This window comes from Falco rusticolus, chromosome 8 (assembly GCF_015220075.1).
Source record: "Falco rusticolus isolate bFalRus1 chromosome 8, bFalRus1.pri, whole genome shotgun sequence".
NCBI classification, from domain to species: Eukaryota; Metazoa; Chordata; class Aves; order Falconiformes; family Falconidae; genus Falco; species Falco rusticolus.
The window spans coordinates 56,291,557-56,308,150 of NC_051194.1; the positions used below are offsets into that span (position 1 = coordinate 56,291,557).

The 16,594-nt window shown below is 48.4% G+C and overlaps 1 protein-coding gene across 3 annotated transcripts in view; it reads right to left on the reverse strand.

Annotated features, from left to right (window-relative positions):
• BARD1 (BRCA1 associated RING domain 1) overlaps nt 1-1,746 on the reverse strand; it is a 44,711-nt gene extending 42,965 nt beyond the window's left edge. For 2 of the 3 annotated variants that reach the window (XM_037397733.1, XM_037397731.1), the window contains exons 1-2: nt 1,562-1,746; nt 1,377-1,433 (exon numbers count right to left, since the gene is read on the reverse strand). In XM_037397733.1, the coding sequence (XP_037253630.1) occupies nt 1,377-1,433; nt 1,562-1,713 (209 nt within the window). In that variant the 5' untranslated portion in view covers nt 1,714-1,746. The remainder of the gene's footprint in view (nt 1-1,376; nt 1,434-1,561) is intronic. The other variant, XM_037397732.1, reaches the window with a different exon arrangement.
• Between the last annotated feature and the right edge of the window lie 14,848 nt (nt 1,747-16,594).

Consider the following 16,594-nt stretch of genomic DNA (forward strand, 5'->3'; position numbering starts at 1 on the left):
TTTATAAGATAGATAGGAACATACTTATAACCTGGACAAGCTTCTGGGTGTCATTTTACCAGGTACTCTGTAGACAGGTAGTAAACATGGAGCAAACAACAAAAAATTCCTTCAGACGGCATAATCTTCTACAGCAATTAACGGCCAAAGCTGGGAAAGAACCCACATGTCTGGGTAGAAGTAATTTGTGACTCTTAACACATCCATACTGGGGGAAAGAAACGCTGAGGGCATCTGTCCCATAATCAGTTACTCCTTAAAAAAGCAAGAAAAACTTTTTCTAGTATTTTACTCTTCAACAAGCCTTCAACACTTTAAGTTCCCATTAGTAAGGTACAGCTGAAGACAGGGAGTGAATATATAGCCATGAGGGAGAGAGGGTTTTCCTCTGCTTTTCCTGACAATGACTACAGTATTAACAAGAGATGGAATATCTAGACTGGCTTACAAGCCAAGCTTAGAAAGCATCTATCCTCTCCACCGTAGCAAGTAATGGACAGCTCATATCTGTGCTGTGCAGAGAAACTGCCAAGATATATGACTGACCGTTTAACTCTCAGTGTTTGCTTTTGCATGCCGTGAAAAACAATGACATACAGGACAGCCAGAAGGCTCTACCTGTCTACCACCTTCCCCAGATTCTGGGACACCAGTATTTCAGACTCTGCCTGTACCACAATGCAGTGAGTTGTGCTAAGACAGGCCAAGCGACTACCACCTCCTCGGAACTGCCTTGTTAGCAGGATGTTTTTAACTTAATTCAGTTTTTTTTAAACACCCAGATTACTTGACAAACTAGAAGTAGAGGTACTCATGCTAGCCCAACATATTCAGATGGACATGAATACAGGAACAGTCACAGCAGCAGATCTGAAGGAACAAAGCCATTAAACAGCAGAAGGCCAAAGCAGTGACAAGCAGCACCCAATCCCCCCAGGCAGAGCAAAAACCCCTTGGAAGCGGGAAGCATCTTTACAGGCTGCTCTTTTTTGTTTATTTTGAAGGGAAGACGGAGCTGGAGATGACAACAAGACGGCAAGCCATTTCCACCTTCTACCTCACTAGGAGTGCGGCCCCCCCCTCCACGAGACTGCCTGCTCCCTTCGCACCTGGCCAGCACCCAGAAGCCTAAAGCAGCACGCAGAAAGCTTGGCTTTCGCTCTGGCAAGCCAGGCGCGGTGAGTCGGGCCACAAGGGAACCGCAGCTCCCACCTTCCTCTCCCACCCAGCCCTCCAGCCAGAAAGCCCCCGGGGCGCCAGCCCCCTCTCCAACGCATGGCAGCCAGGAGGGCGGCCCGGCCGAGGCCTCGGGGCGCTCTGCAAAGCGCCGGCGGCCGGGGGAGGGAGGCGGGGGGGCCGAGCCCCGCCGTACTTACAGGCAGAAGACGTGCCCGCACTGCCCCAGGGACACGGGCTGCCGCAGGACGCCGGCGCTGTGGGCAGAGGAAGGAAAAACGCGGCAGTGTTAACACACGCAGCCTTAAGAGCACGGCGGCGGCGGCCCCGCTCGCCTGCGGCAGCCGGGACGCAACGGCAAGGAGGGGAGGGGGAAGCACGTTACCAGCGGGAGCAGCTCAGCGCCCTCTCCAGCTGCCCCAGCGCGGCCAGGGTGCGGGCCCAGGGGGGCCCGGGCGGCGCCATGGGGGCAGCGGTGCGGGGCTGGCCCTCCGGGGCCAGCCGGTTGCCCGAGCGGCCGCGCAGCACCTCCCTCATCGCTCGGTACCGGCGCCGCCGCCGCTCCAAATCCCCCGCCCGCCACCACTGCGCACGCGCCGCAGGCTGCGCGCCCGCCAGCACGCATGCGCGCCCCGGGAACCGCGCGTCCCGCCCCGAGGCCGCCGCGCTTCCCGCGCTTGGGGGGCGGGCGGGGCCAGGGGAGGGGCGGGTCCTCTCCTCAGAGGGTGTCTGAGGGAAGTGGCGGGGTGGCTGGCAGCCGACCTGGGAGGCAGGGTTGATACGTCAGTAGCAGTCAAATTGATCAAATACCTAAACCCGGATGTGTCTATATACGGCTTTCCAGTATCTGTTTATCTATAACAGACATACTTAATGCAGCATAAACACCTGCTACGCAAACAAGGCCTGAAACGGGTGGGCAGGCACGGCGGCGTTATGGTGCTGAGGGCAGCCTCCCAGCCCAGACAGGGCGCCTGCCCGATGCCGATGCCTTCCCGCCCCAACTTTAAAAATCTAATTTACTAACCTCTCTTCCGCACAGTCACCAGCTTCAGTGTGACTGAGATACTTGTTTACTTCGGGTTTCAAGAGTGGGTTTTTTCTCAGCCTGTGTGTCCTATAGCACCTCAGGGTTCAGCCCAGTCTCCCACTTCTTAGAGGCTGCTGTTTCTGAGGGTGTACCTCCACAGACAACGGCCCCCACCATCCCTGTAGTGTAATTACTGGAGCACATAAAGCAGTTATAGCAGGAATTTATCACTTTCAGGTAGAAATACTCCTGGCCAAATAAAAGATAGAGCAGGAATGCCAGGAGCGATTTATAACAGGCTTACTGACATTTCGTGTCGAGAGGCTCTGCCAGTGAATAAGCATCAAGCCATAAATCTCAGAGCAAACATGATTAAAGCAAGCGAGTTATTCTTTGAAGGAACTTCATCATAAAAGGACGTGGTGGCACATAGCTGCAAAATTTGGGTTGGCGACAGTCTTAGAAAACAGCCGTCAGAGCGGCCTCAGCAACCTGTCCAGAATGTCGGTGCTGATGCTCGTCCCACATCTCCCTCCACTTCCTCCAGGCGAAGCAAAAGCATCAAGATGTGGGGTACTGCCACTTGGCTGAGCCATGGCAGCCTGACGAGAGGGACTCATTTGACCCCTGGTGATGGCAGGGGCGTTTTCCACGGCTCTTACTTCACCTACAGAGAAGGACCTCTACTTTGATGGGTGTTAAACCGGGGCTGGAGACACTTTGTGATAAGTTATCCGTGTCTTCCAAGGAGGTTCTTCAGTTTTGAGGTTTCACACTTCTCTGATTGTGTAGTTCCCTAGCTCTGGAACACCAGGGACGCTTTAAATCGGGATTTAAAACTTTTTTTAATTTTTGCTTTATTTATGGAAGGTTAAATATTTATCTTTGCTACTGATATTAGCCAGAGGTGCAAGGAGGTCAGCACCACACAGGATGGGGAATTGTGAAGTCTCTTAGCCCCCTTGATCCGAGAAAATTTGCTACTGTCACCTGGGGCAAGCTGACGTGTCACAGGGTGAACCATCACGCTGATTTCGATGGTGGCGTATTCAGCCTCTATTAAATCAGTGCCATCTCCTAACTTGCTCAACCCCAGAAAACGCCATTTTGGTTGCATTCCTGATAACTCCCAGTCCTTATCTGTGAGAAAGGTAGCTGTGGAGGTGTATGGAGGATCCAAAGGGTTAAACAACAGCTTGACTTTGCAAGTAACTCTGCCCTTGCAGAATCGGGGCCTGAGCCTAGAGGGAGAGGAATGGATGTAGGTGTCCCCATCCACACACATCTCCTTTTTGCCAATGCAGAGGGCTGCGAACAGGAGGGCTGTTTGTTATCATCAACAGCGCAGTAGCTGCATCTGTGCACTTGGATCCAGCTGTGAAAAGTGTGGTTGTATCTCTGTAATAGCCTGTTGTTTTCTGGTACTCAGGAAACCCCACTGCTGCGTTAATAACACTGAGCGGTGTCCCCTTTGCTAACGGTCTGTCATTCCCGGCGGTGGGGATCAGCAGGCTGTCAGCCACAGAGGGAAGCAGTTCTGGGGAAAGAAACAACAGCCGCAGAGGGGAGCATGGAAGTAAAACAGAACCAAATGCAAACGGCACCTTATTAAGAGATGCATAGGTTTTCAATGCTCCCGGCAGCCGGCGGGCTTGGGCTTGTTTCTGGCAGGAGCTGACTGTGGTGAGCTGCTTCAGAGCACAGCATCCTCCTTGCCTGTCTTGGAGGAGGAAAGGGGCAGGGAGAGGTGCCCTGGGAGCTCGTCCCCAAGGTCAAGGAGGCGGGGACTGGCACATCCCATGGTGCCTCTTCCCATCCTGTATGTATGCACCAAAACGTATGGACGCACGAGAGGGCTGACAGCATGGGACACAGCTGGACAGGGCACCCTCACTCCTTTCCTCGGGCTGCAGGGGATGGAGCTGGGGCAGGGACCTGCTCCGTCATGCCTCCAAAACCAGGATAAACTCACAAAATAAGCTAAACAAATCATTTGTCCCTTAAAGAGGAACAGTTGCCAGCTGCAACCTTAACATCCTACTCCCTCTTACTTGGCCGTTGTGTGCTCATCCTGTGCTCCAAAAAAACCAGCACCTGGCATCTCCCAGTGCACCAGGGTTACTGAAAGATGGCAAAAGGCCTTGCTGCCGAGATGAAACTTTAATGCAATTTGAAGTGTTCAGCTCAGGTTACAAACATTTGATCCATAGATCTCTTGAGTCAACCTGGCATTTATGTTCACAAAATATGAGATGCTGATATATACTGTATAGGACAATAAAACAGATAAGTACCTCGTCTTCCTTTCCTCTGTCTGAAATATGTTTAGTGTCCCTCTCAATAAATCCACATGTGCACGCTTAGTCTCCATTGTGCTGAGGCATTATGTGCAAATTTACAAACATTTACAACTAAGTTAAACGGAGGCAAAGCACTGCCCTGGGCGGACAGCATCTAACAAATACTTGTGTTCGAGAAAGATGTAAAAGTCATGAGTGATTCATTCTCTCTAATTTTATAAAGGTTAAGGAGTTGGCTCTCTTGGAAAACTAAGAAACATCTTCCACTGCAGTGAATTACTGCAACCAATTGGACAGTCAGAAGCAACAAAAAAAATGATGCAGAGAACAGGGGGAAGCAAGAAATATATCTCTAAATTTGGTTTATGCAGTATTTAAAGTACAAGTAAAGCCATTCCAGGCAGTATAAGGCCCACACACTTTAAAATAAATTTGTTGCATGACAGAAAGCCAGTAAAATGGTTTCAGCAGTGGTGTGATGTACTGTGACAGTTGCGTTCAGTACGTGCATGAATCAGCTGCTTCATACCCCACCGAGGCAACAATCATCTTCACCATGCTAAACTGATAATGTGATTTTCAAACAATGCAGGGTTTCAGAGCAAAACCCACGCTGAAGGATGGGGCTCGTCTTCCTGGCAGACAAGGAAAGTAAAAAATCCTCGTCTACCTCATGCTTAATTTGAAAGCCTTGCCCATCTGGTAAAAGATTCTTTTATGTAAACACACCAGTACCTGATATTTTATTCATTAGCAAAGTTCCCCAGCTGTTTTCCAATAAATACACAATTACTACGTGATTCATCATGTAAAGGGATAGAGTGTGCAGAGGAAGGCCGTTCCCTCAAGTCTCACAAGGCAGTTGTTTTCTTGGGGGTTAAAAGAGCCAAAGCATCTGTAAAGAGAGGGTCCCTCTCCTCTCGTCCACCTGAGTATGAAGCACATCTCAAAACTACTGTGCCCTGCTGAGCTGAGCACCCACAGCAAGCGACAGGATGGAACTGCTTTAGCAGAAGACTAGAAAAAAAATGGGAGGACGAGCAGCCTCACGCTTTGAATTCCCTCTTTCCCCAAATGCCTGAATCGAAGCCTTTAACAGGCTTAGTTTGCTCCTCAGGCCGCCCCTCTGGGGCCAATTTTGCCGCACGCCCAAAGCCCTGTGAGCTCACGGTGGTCTCAGAGGCATCGTAGGCTGCGGCACCAACTTGAAAGACACAGGGCTGCTAATATCTTTCGGCACAGTAATTGGTTAGGGCTATTAGACTAGCAAGTTTTAAGATTTCAAATATTGAGGGATTTGATCCCCAAAAGGAAATAATAATAAAAATAAAAACGGTCTATTACACTTTCAGCCTAAGCAGCACAGTCAGCATTGCATTACAGGGCATTAAATTATTAGTCAAGTCTCGATAGCAGGGAACATCTGCTGGTGTTAGACATGGCATTTTTAATTAAAGGCAGCAGCAGAGAAGCCTGTGGTTCATCAGTTCTGCTTTTGCCATGCGAATTGCTAAATCCAAAGGGCACAAAAGATTTGGTCAGAGCACATGCTCTGGACCTGGCGCTGCAGAAGCACGAGCAGAAAAGCAGCTGAGGTGACAGGTAATTTACACCTGCGTCTCTGTGATTCCCCAGCTGGGTAAAAACTGTGGGGGATTTTACAAAGTTGAGATCAATACCCTTCTATTTTTTCCAGAAGAGGGAGAAGAGGGGGTTTGGACAGAAAGGCAACTAACAGAGAAAAGCAAAACAGGAGGAAGCCCTGTGCCCAGCGAAGCAGCTGGGGACCACATGCATACCTCTACTTCAGTGGCTGTTGATGCTCTCTTGCCTCTGGGGCTCCCCACCACTGCCGGGGTGCATGAACGGATGGCACATGCCCTCCATACCAAATGGTGCCCCCCAGGAAGTTTACCTTCCAAAAGAATAAAGGTTTGAACAGGGAATAGTTTGCAGCCCCATCAGCTGCCCATCCCAGACCCTTGGATCTAAGCAGATCCAGCAGGACCAAAAATCACCATCAGACCTGGGCCAGGGATTTGAGCATGTCTGGAAAATGCCCAAAGCCCCTGGCAGCGTGGGAACATCCAAGATATACCTGTGCAGGCAGAGCTAACCAAAAATAAAAAGCCTTCTTGCCCTCTTCCATCTGCCACCATTGCAAGGCTGTCCCACAAGCCTGGGTCATCGCTAGGCAGTCTCCTTTGACTGGACCCAGCATTTCTGTAATAAAATCTGAATTCTAAATCTGTTTGCAAAATGTCAGGTCCCAACTCAACTCAGCAGATCAGCAGAGACAAGGAATAGAGAAAAGCTCTTGTCTTCAGGGAATGGATGGCAGAAACGTCAGACCCCACGGACACATGCGGCTGCCTTGCCGTTGGCATGGAGGGGGCCAGGATTTCCCTCGACGAGCCCCGCAGATGGTGTTTGTTTGCTCAGCCACGATAAAAAAGGAAAATATTTGGTACAATCTGCTAGCAGGCAGAGGCAAACATATGGTCGGTGCAACGCAAGCCTGAATGCTCGGGAAAACGAGTCAAAGCACTGCAGCAGCTTTTAGATGTTGGATTGCCCTTGAGCAGAGTAGGATACAAGTCCAAAGAAGCCTTTGAAGAACTTGGGTGTAGGTTTTGTACAGTGGCTGCTGTGGCTTGAACCCTTTTATTATTAGCCCCACTCTAATTAGTACAATTGTACTATCCTTATTGTACTAGAGTTATTATAATCAACCAATTTTAATTAATGTGAGCCTCAGATACGGCTCAATGCTCGGAGAAATTCTCCCTGGTTCGACGTCTGTTGATCTGGTGCACATAAAACATAGGTTTAAAAAGAGGGAGGCAATTAAAGCCAATTGCTTGCACGTTTGGACACAGCAAAGTGCAGGTGCAGCATTCCTTTCATTCCCTTTACCTGTGACTTACGAGCCTCTTTTAAAATGCTTTGTTGCAGCATCAAGCTGGTGGGAAATCTTTGGGCCACCCCAAAACATAAAATTCTTTGAATTTCCCTTGTAGTTAAATTATAAAAAACTGAACACTAATTATTCTGATTTCTGTTTCCCAAATACCAAGGCCTATTTCTTACCTGGGGCTAACCTGCAGCTAAAGCAGTGCTGGTGACATTAGAGCTTTTGGTGAGGTTTCCTGGCTGTGCCAAGTGGGCAATGGGGACAGTGGACCACAGCTCCAGAGCTGCGATGGGGCTGTGACACACACCCCACGATGGGACCCTGCACTTGTTTGGCGTCACTGTGTTCATCCTAAGGGGAAACACCAGGGGCAGCACACATTCCACTGCAAACATTTTTTCGGGGGGGGGGGGTTGGTTGGTTTTTTTTAAACGAAAAAAGCATGGTCATTTCCGTTCTGTCAGGGTGCCTTTGTCAAGGTTTAATTCCCTTTTCCCTGTACGTCTCCTTTTGAAGACATACAGTGGAGTATCCCTTTGAAGTCCTTGCTTTTAAATTTACCTTTTGGTTGTCGTATGCTCTATGAGGCCAGTCAGGGATCCTCATACTGTCAGTCAGGGCTCAGCACCTCCAGTTTCATCAGGATAAAACAGATTACTGGGACTGCAGGAGCTGGCTTATTTCAGGGAGAAATTTGCCGTGACTTGTTAACAACAAACCTGCCTCACTTTGAAGAATTGCAGTTATTTTGTGTTAGCGGGGTGAGTAGACCCCCCAGCTATGCCTGACCTCAAGGGCAGGGGCAGATGCTGTGTCTGAGCACTGAGATGGGGATCCCTATGGGGTGATGCTCCGTCCCCACCCAATGCTCTGTGTGGAAGGATGGGGCCACCTCTGTGGCCCTAGCATGAACTCCACTCCCAAAACGTCAGGTTACAGCCATCCTGGTGCTTCTGCTGGCCTTTCTCTGGTGCATGAGTGGCTCAGCCCCTCCTTTTAGCTTGAATAAAGTCAAATCGGGGGGTGGGGTTGGGTGGGTGGGTGAGAAATATATATATATATATATATATATCAGCAAGGAGTATAGCTGGCATTTCTGGAGAATATGAAATGCATGGGTAATGCTCCCTTAATTTAAATTACAATGCTCCTTCCCTGCTAAGCCTTCCTTCCAAAGGCAAGAGCAGAGGGCTCTGGCATCTCACAAAAGAACTATGCCTCATGCTTTCGCTAAAGCCAGAGCTGAGCTGCAAATAAAAAATAAGGAAAATCATGGGGTTCCTATAGCGATACATAGGTGCAATGCAGTACCTGGGAAATACCAGCCCTGAGCCCAGCACAGGGGCTGCAGGAAGGGCTGGGGGCAGTGCAGGGAGCTGCTCCTCCAGAGTATGCAGAGGCCTCCTGGTCTTGTTCTTTCCCTAGGTGCCAAGGTAGTGTGTAATCGGAAGACAGATTTTGCTTAGCTGCAGCTTAGCCTGCACTGTTGCAGACCCTCCCTCACATGCAGAGCTCCCAAAGAGTTATCCTGACTTGCTTTCTCGCAGGTGGAAAGTAGGGAACAAAAACCCCAGCACATCTATAAGTGTTTACAAGGAAGGGCATATATTTTTTTAAATAGGTAAAGATATTCTTTTTTCTATACTAATCCATACTAAATCCAAATTAACACTATAGCAGTTCCTGATGATTTATGTTGTTATAATAAATAACAGACACCGCATGCTGTTTAGCTGATGATTAATGATCCTTATTTACAGTGTGTTCAGCTCAGGTCTGCAGTTTACACTTGCGAACATCAAAGGAGAGTTCATCTTTCCTTTTCTCCTGTGTTTTGAGGTCACGTCATAAATCCTGTACAAGCAGCCTTGATGGCTGCATTTTAATCCACAAATAGGACTGCTATAAACTGCCAGGAGAAATGCCAGTCAGACCCAAGGGCCGCGGGAGCTGTTTCCCTTTGGCCTGGGTCACAGGTCACCAGCCTGTGCGGGAAAGAGTGCCAAACCCATGGTGGCAGCCAACACCTTTGCACCCTTCCTCTTCAAGTTAACCAGGGTCTGTCACTTGAGTGTACCGTGCTGTAAGCACCAATCCCTATTTTTGTCCTCTGATTTTCCTATTTTCTCTCCTCTCCATTCACTTCCAAGGCAAGGGAGGTGGTTTGTGAGCTCCAGAGCCAGTGCACATAGAATCATAGAATTGCAGATCCCCAGCCCTGCTCCCACAATGTTCCATCCCACTTCTGGAACCCCCCAGCCCCCAGCCATTGAAGCCCAAAAGGCTCCTTTTTCCTGCCCCACCCTACAAACCAGGCCCTGGGGATGGGAAAGCCAGCTGCATGGATCCTCCCATTTTCATCAGATCAGCACCGAGCGCCCCGGTATGACACAGCCTGGGTGGATGGAAAAAACAGCTTCCCATTTTTCAATATGATTTCAAGGACTCGTATAACCATGTAGGCTGGTGTGCTCTGATACGCAGGCCAAGCAATCTCACACGGTAATTTCTGCTTGAGACAGAGCTCAAAAATGCCAAAGGGAGAGTAAGGGAAATGCAACACAGCAGCTTTGATTTATCAGAATGAGGCTGATGAGTAACAGAGAAACTTAACAGTCCTGGGATGACACCTACCTCTCCCATTCAACTTAGTGTGAGAAGTGGTGGCATGCTGCTCAAAGGGGCGCTGTATTAGTATCATACATGAACTGATTTCAAGCACTGAAATCACCCCATGTAGGGTATTCACAGTTGAAAAATAACCCCTGTAATAGCAACTCTCCAAGGGAGCTGTGTAGGTTTCTTGCTCTCACGGGTCAGGGCAGAAGCCCCCCTAATGCTTAGCCAATAATTACATTTTTCTGTAAGCCAACAGAGTTATGTCATTTTGGCACATGGGAATTTCTGTAACGATTGCGATATAAACTCTGTCTGAAACTGCACCCCTCAGCTCTGCTGCCTCCACCGTCAGCAAAGGCAGGGGGACAGGCATGCAGCAAACTGTCCCGTCCCTCTTCCCGATGGCCATGGCTGAGGCTTCTCCGATATCTCCATCCCTGCAGGCACCTGGGGGGCCAGGGACCTTTGAAAGTTTGGGCTTTTTTTTGTTTGCGTTTGGGGGTTTTGTTGTTGTTGTTGCTGGTTTTTAAAACACCTTTTCCCAACTTAAAACTGAGTGATGGGAAAACAGCTAACAAGTAACCTCCCCGAGCACAGGCTTGTACCTTCGGTGTGCGTACACTGCCTAGTTGTCAGCCCGAAATCTCCCAGTGAAGGTCCCCATTGCTGTAACTCTGTGATATTCCCTAATCCTGCCCAATTCCACAAATCCCAGTTTGTAACCCAACAATGAGGGACAGGAGGCTCTGATTACCCAGTAAGCATCAGACAGACAACCAGGATAGTTCATAACAAACATACAAGCTTTGCCTTTGCTGCTATCCATCGACGTGTGGCAAAAAGCTGTTCATGGGTTAAAAAAAGGCTGCTTGCTGAGTCTGTAATGAGGGTGGTCAAATGCTGAAGGTGTAGAAAGCGGGTTAAAAGAGAGGCCTCGCTGCCCATACGAGGGAGGAAACCTGTACAGCCGCTCCAGCATGTTCACACAGAGGGTTATTGTAGCGTGAAGCACCAGCCCATGAGTAAATGCTCCCTCCGTGGCACTGCACTCCCCAGAGAAGCTTTAATAATTTCTAGGGAGGCTCTGAAGGCTAATAAAAAAAAATTAATAAAGAAGTCAACCTGGGCAATCGCTCTGTTCCTCTTTCATGGCAAGCCTCAAGCTGCCCTTGTCTGGCTGATCAGGTGCAGCTCTGATTTCCCGGGTTCCTGAAGCAGAACGGGTTCAGCAGCAGCACAGCCTGCTTTGCCGTGATGGATGGGAATGATTATAGTTGTTAATCTGATTAAGCCTATGGTCTCAACTTTTGCTCATCTTACTGACATTGAAGGTGCTTAAAGAAACACTTGAGGAGGAGCATATGAAGATGTATGAAGCATGTGCTTCTGTGCACCTACCAGTATTGATCTTAGGGCATGATCTGGTGCAGGTGATGTGATTTTGCACTGAAATTGGATCCCTGGGTTATCAACACACACCAGCCCTCAGGCTTAGTGGTACAGTGGGAAAAGAAGTGTCTCCTTCAGCTTTGTTTTCTCTCTTTGACACGATTTTAAATAGGAATTTGGGGGAGCAAGATGTGGTCCCACAGCCTGCTGCAGTCCAGAACACCATGACTATAGCCTTCAACGGGGACTTCAACTAAGGCTGAAAGCCAAGAACCACACTCACTGCATCTTGGTGCTTTGAGGGTGGCGTTATGCTCAAGATTAGAGGTGGAAAGATATTTTGAGTTCTTTTACCTCACATAACTCCCCAGAGACAGCTGAGGAACACCTAGAAGTACTCTGGTGTTTCTAGCAGTTCTTAATATTTGCATTGTTAAGTTTTTAATTAGTTTTCTTATCAAAGTCAACTCAAATGTTTTAGCTTCCACAGTTCCTGGGAGTACAGTATGTTTAGTCACTGCAAGAGGGAAAACTTATGTACAAAAATGTGTAAAAATTTCTTACCTTTCATAAGCACCTGGATCTTAATTGCTTTCCAGTAATCATCTGTTAGAGAAAATTGTTCTTACAAAGCTGAAAATGGTTTCTGTGTTTCTCCTCTGCCTTGCTCCTAGGGCTGGCTGGAGGTAAATAAAAGGCAGCCCTTTGGGGTTAGGTTACCCAGCTGAGGTAAGGGCCTCAACTCAGGCTGAGAGCTTCTCCAGGCACCCACTGCAGCCACCCAGCAAAGAGGGGACCCTTGAGAAGGGGATTCAGGGCTTTCCCTGTCGAGCTCCATCCCTTGTTGTCGAGATCCCTGTCGAGATCTATCCAAAGCAGATCTGTCTGCAAAGACTTGCCACCACCAGCCCTGGTACGCTGAGGCTGCAGGAGCAAGGAGAAGAGCTCTGGTACAGAGGTGCTCGCAGCTGGCTGGCACCCCGAGCAGCACTGGGTGCTCTGTGCAAGTGGTCACCCTGCTCCTAGGCCCTACTGGGCCACCCCAGAAGCTCTTGCCCCTGTAGAGGAGCAAACCATCCTATAGAGCCCTCATGGGTATGGGTCATCAGGCAGACTTCAGCTCTGCACTTATGGTCCTCTCAGCACGTGTCTTTGAAACTGCACCGGTGTAATTAAAGGTACTTTACTAATTGGATGTGCATCCCTAAGGGGACTCCTTTAATTGCATTTCAATCTGGTTGGTATCATTTTAACTTAAATTCATTGCTGTCTTGCACAGGAATAACCCAATTTGGTCTGGTTATGGAGAGGCATATCATCTTGCTTCCTCCTCCCCATCACACTCTGGATGCGCTTCAATTTGTTAGGCTCTGGCTGTGAAATAGCCACCGCACATTAAAGCCGAGGGCTGTATAAAACCCCTTTAGCTGGTAACTAGGACACAGACGGTCGAGGGCTGAGCGTTCACCTTGACCTGCTAATTGAGGTAAAAACCTCAATTATTATCCTGTCTTCACTTGGGTTTTATCTCGTATGTGTTACCATAAATTCTGTCATGCCCTGAAGATGTATTCTTTTGTTTTTTTCTTTACAGTCAGTGAAGACCTGAGCTCTAAAAGGTGCTTCATTTCTGCCCAACACGCTTGTCTGTAGTGAAAGACCCACTGCTTAAAATTCAAGAGCCTGTGTTAAACTAGAGGCTGGGGTAGACGATCAGATAGTTGCTTTGAGCCTTAAAGCTTGTGGGAGCACCACCATTTATTTCTCTTATCTCCCAGCACGGGGCCCTCAAAATTGCTCTCTCTGGCAATGGCCTATTTCCAAAAGTCTCTTCTAGCAGCGATGAGCAATGAAGTGAGGGGCTGCACCTCCCAGGAACTGAGCACTGTGGACAGGCACCTGGCTTCAAGCTTTGCTCTGGGGGACGCGAGCACAAGCTGTGTGTTTTCTTCACCCTGGGCTGAATGCGGCCACTGTTACGACTCTCCCCTGATCTGGCATGTGCTGGCTTTCAGGTGCAGCAGGATTGTGCCATGACACAGGTTAGGCCCCAGTCCCAAGAGACTGATACCCACTGGGGTGGTTTTGTGCAGCTCCTCCCATGCCACAGATATTTTGAGGGGCCGGATCTGGCCCAGAATGGGCCATGCTCTCTATGCTGCTCTGAGCATGGGCTGCACCCTACACCCCAACACTGCAGGGCTGGTTGTCCTCCCTCATTGCCAGCGCTGTGTATGTGAGTAGCGTGAGGAGCAGAGCCAACAGTAAGTTTGTGTTGGCCGTGTCTCTTACTGATGTTGTTCTTACTATTTCAGTGCCATCTTCTTTATTTCCACCCTCTCTCTGAACAACTAAATTAATTAGAGTGATTTTTTTTATTTAAATACTGACATGGAATAATAATTCTGGTGATTTCATATTTTTTTTTGTCATCTCCCACTGCTTCTTTTCTCAGTTGTGCTCTCTTTTAATACACTGTTGATATTTTGTTATAGCTATGCAAGATCACAGCTGTTGTCTGAAAAAAAAAAAAGAGTAAAATCATGCTATGTGCTGTTGCCATCCAACAACCATTTTTCTTCCTCCACCAACTCACAAAAAAACCCTTCCCTATTAAGTGTGGGAGCATACATTTTTCTTGGCTTGTAAAAATCCGAAAAACCTCACAGCAGCTTCAGTGAAGTCGCAGCAATGTAAGGAAGCCGAAGCCTCTATGACAGGCTGGGGCCTGTTATGAGGTCAGAACCTGCAAATCCTAGATCCCAGGAGTGACTCCACACAGGCAGCAGGTCTGTAGCAATCACCGCTCCCGTACTTCACTAGTCACTCGGTTACGTTTACCTGGATGTGTTCATCTGATCTGTAAACACGTTTTCTGATCTGACTCAGTAACAAAACCATTCCTGTGGCTCTCATGAAAGGACAAACAAATCCAATTAGACCCGGAATTTATATTTGCAGTGGTGGTCAGGGCTGAGAGAACCATTGTTTAACATTGACCCTTCTGGACAGCTTTCCTCGGCCCCTGTCAGACTTTTTCTGCCCCTGCAGTCAGCCCTTGGTGGCCATTTGCATTGAGACAGAAGCTAAGCAAGGACTGGGCTGAAGAAGCACCGTGCTCTCATCAAGAGCACAGAGTGATAAATGAAGGAGGGCCAGGATGGAGATTTGAGTCGCTGTCTCTGAGTCCACAGCTCCAATTACAAAACTAATTTGAATCAGTCTCACAATCCACATAACCAATTCTGAAATTCCTCCTTGACTCCCTGGCCCTAGACTTATTTAGCAATTGCACTACGTATACCTTGTGTCTGTAAAATTTTAGCACATTTTTAAATGAAGCTCAGTTGAGGCCCATGCAGCTCCAATTAGCACATATAGACTGTGTGATTGCTCTGGCTGGGCTTGCCCAGCACTGTTACTCCCTGTTGCCTTGAACAAGGGTTATTACAGTGGCTGAAGTGCGATTGCATTAAAGAAGCAAGACAAAAAGCTTGTTTCCCACCCCAGACTGCAGCATTCATCTCTCACTCCTGGAGAGGTGATGTGCAGTGGCACGCAGAGAATTCCTCTGTCCCTTCCAGGGACACCAGGGTCAGTGTTTTCAATGATCTCAGCCCAAGGAAAGACCGAGCTCACTGGCTACCTAGCTTTGTTTGAAAGGGGAGTCTTGGAAGGCAAAAAATTTCTGAGGGGATTCGGAGAGAGGTGATAATGGAGGGCACCTGCCATTAGACCTGCACGTTGGCAGGGTGAGTATCACTGCAAGCACCGAAGACAGCGGAGTCTCTCCATCCTTTCCCTGACGTGTGCAGCCTGCTCATAATCTTTAAGACAGATTTTTATCAGTTGTTTCTGTATTTCTGGACACCCTTGAACCAGAATGAACCCGGCGCTTGGGGAGACAAAGGGGCGAAGAGAAACCTGCGTGACGGATGTGCCCGACCCCTTAACTAAACTAGCAGTAGTTTGGTACAGGCTCCAAAGGAGGTAAAGCCATAAGCCGTAGCCAGGCCAAGAACTCCTCTAGGAAACCCACAATGGAGCAGAGCGACACAGTGAGCATCAGTGCATATGGGCTTGGAACATTGATTATGCAATCAACACATGAATAGCAGGTGGCTTTTCCAAAACTCATTTATCAAGGAACAAAGGAAGTTGTGGGCACAAGGAGTTTCATGCATGCCTTTCCCGTTCTATGCAATTTGACTGTGAGCCAACCACTTTATCCAATAAATATGACAGCCTAAGTGAGCTGCCTTTGAGCTCTCCCTGCTCGGCAGCATGGCGGTGATCTCCCCTTGAGCTGGGATGCCTCTCAAGGTTGCTCCTTGAGGAAGGCAGACCTTTCTACTAATGACAGGTCTTTGGATGAGCCCAATTTGAGTTCTGTCTGAACTGCAACTGGACCGCACACCGGTGACTCTCCCCTCGAGCTGGTATGCCTCTCAAGGTTTGAGACTCCTCACCTGAGACTAAGAGATCCTTCCTTACCCACGGCAGAGGGATCCCTTATTCACAACAGGTCCTCGGTAAGTGATTGATAGCATGCTGAATTAATGTTAACGATTCCACATAGCTAATTCCATTAGACATAAGCCATTGTCCAAGTCTGAGACTCAGATTGGACCTAGCTGCACCTAAGCTCCATCAGGAGTTTAGAAAGCAAGGGGGTCTACTCTGAACCTTGTGACACAACGGGAGGATATCCCTTACCCTTTTGCAACTCCAGTCTCTGCGTAAATCATTCTAGCTCAATTCTAACTCAATTTTCCTTTATACGTTTCTTCCATGTAGTAAGTAATAGAGTGAACCTTGCCATCAAACTTTGTCAAGTTGCACTTTTACAACATCATATTAAAACCACTTTTGCTAATATCTCTGATATGATTCTTTAAGCAATCCAAATCACTCATTCACGACAAATTGGTATAGTCAATCCTAACTCAGAATTCGCAACAACCTGGAGCTGGTGTTCTGAGGCAGGATGTTATCTTCCCCGTTTTTTTGCCCCAAAATCGAGCCTGGGATGTTTCCTACCTCAGAAAAGGACAGGTTGAATCTGAGGCTCTGCAGGGAGTAGGGGTATTTGTAATGTGGCACAATAGGTAATTCAGCCCCTGGTGACGTTATATACAACCTCCCTGCCAGATGCTTCAACCCCCC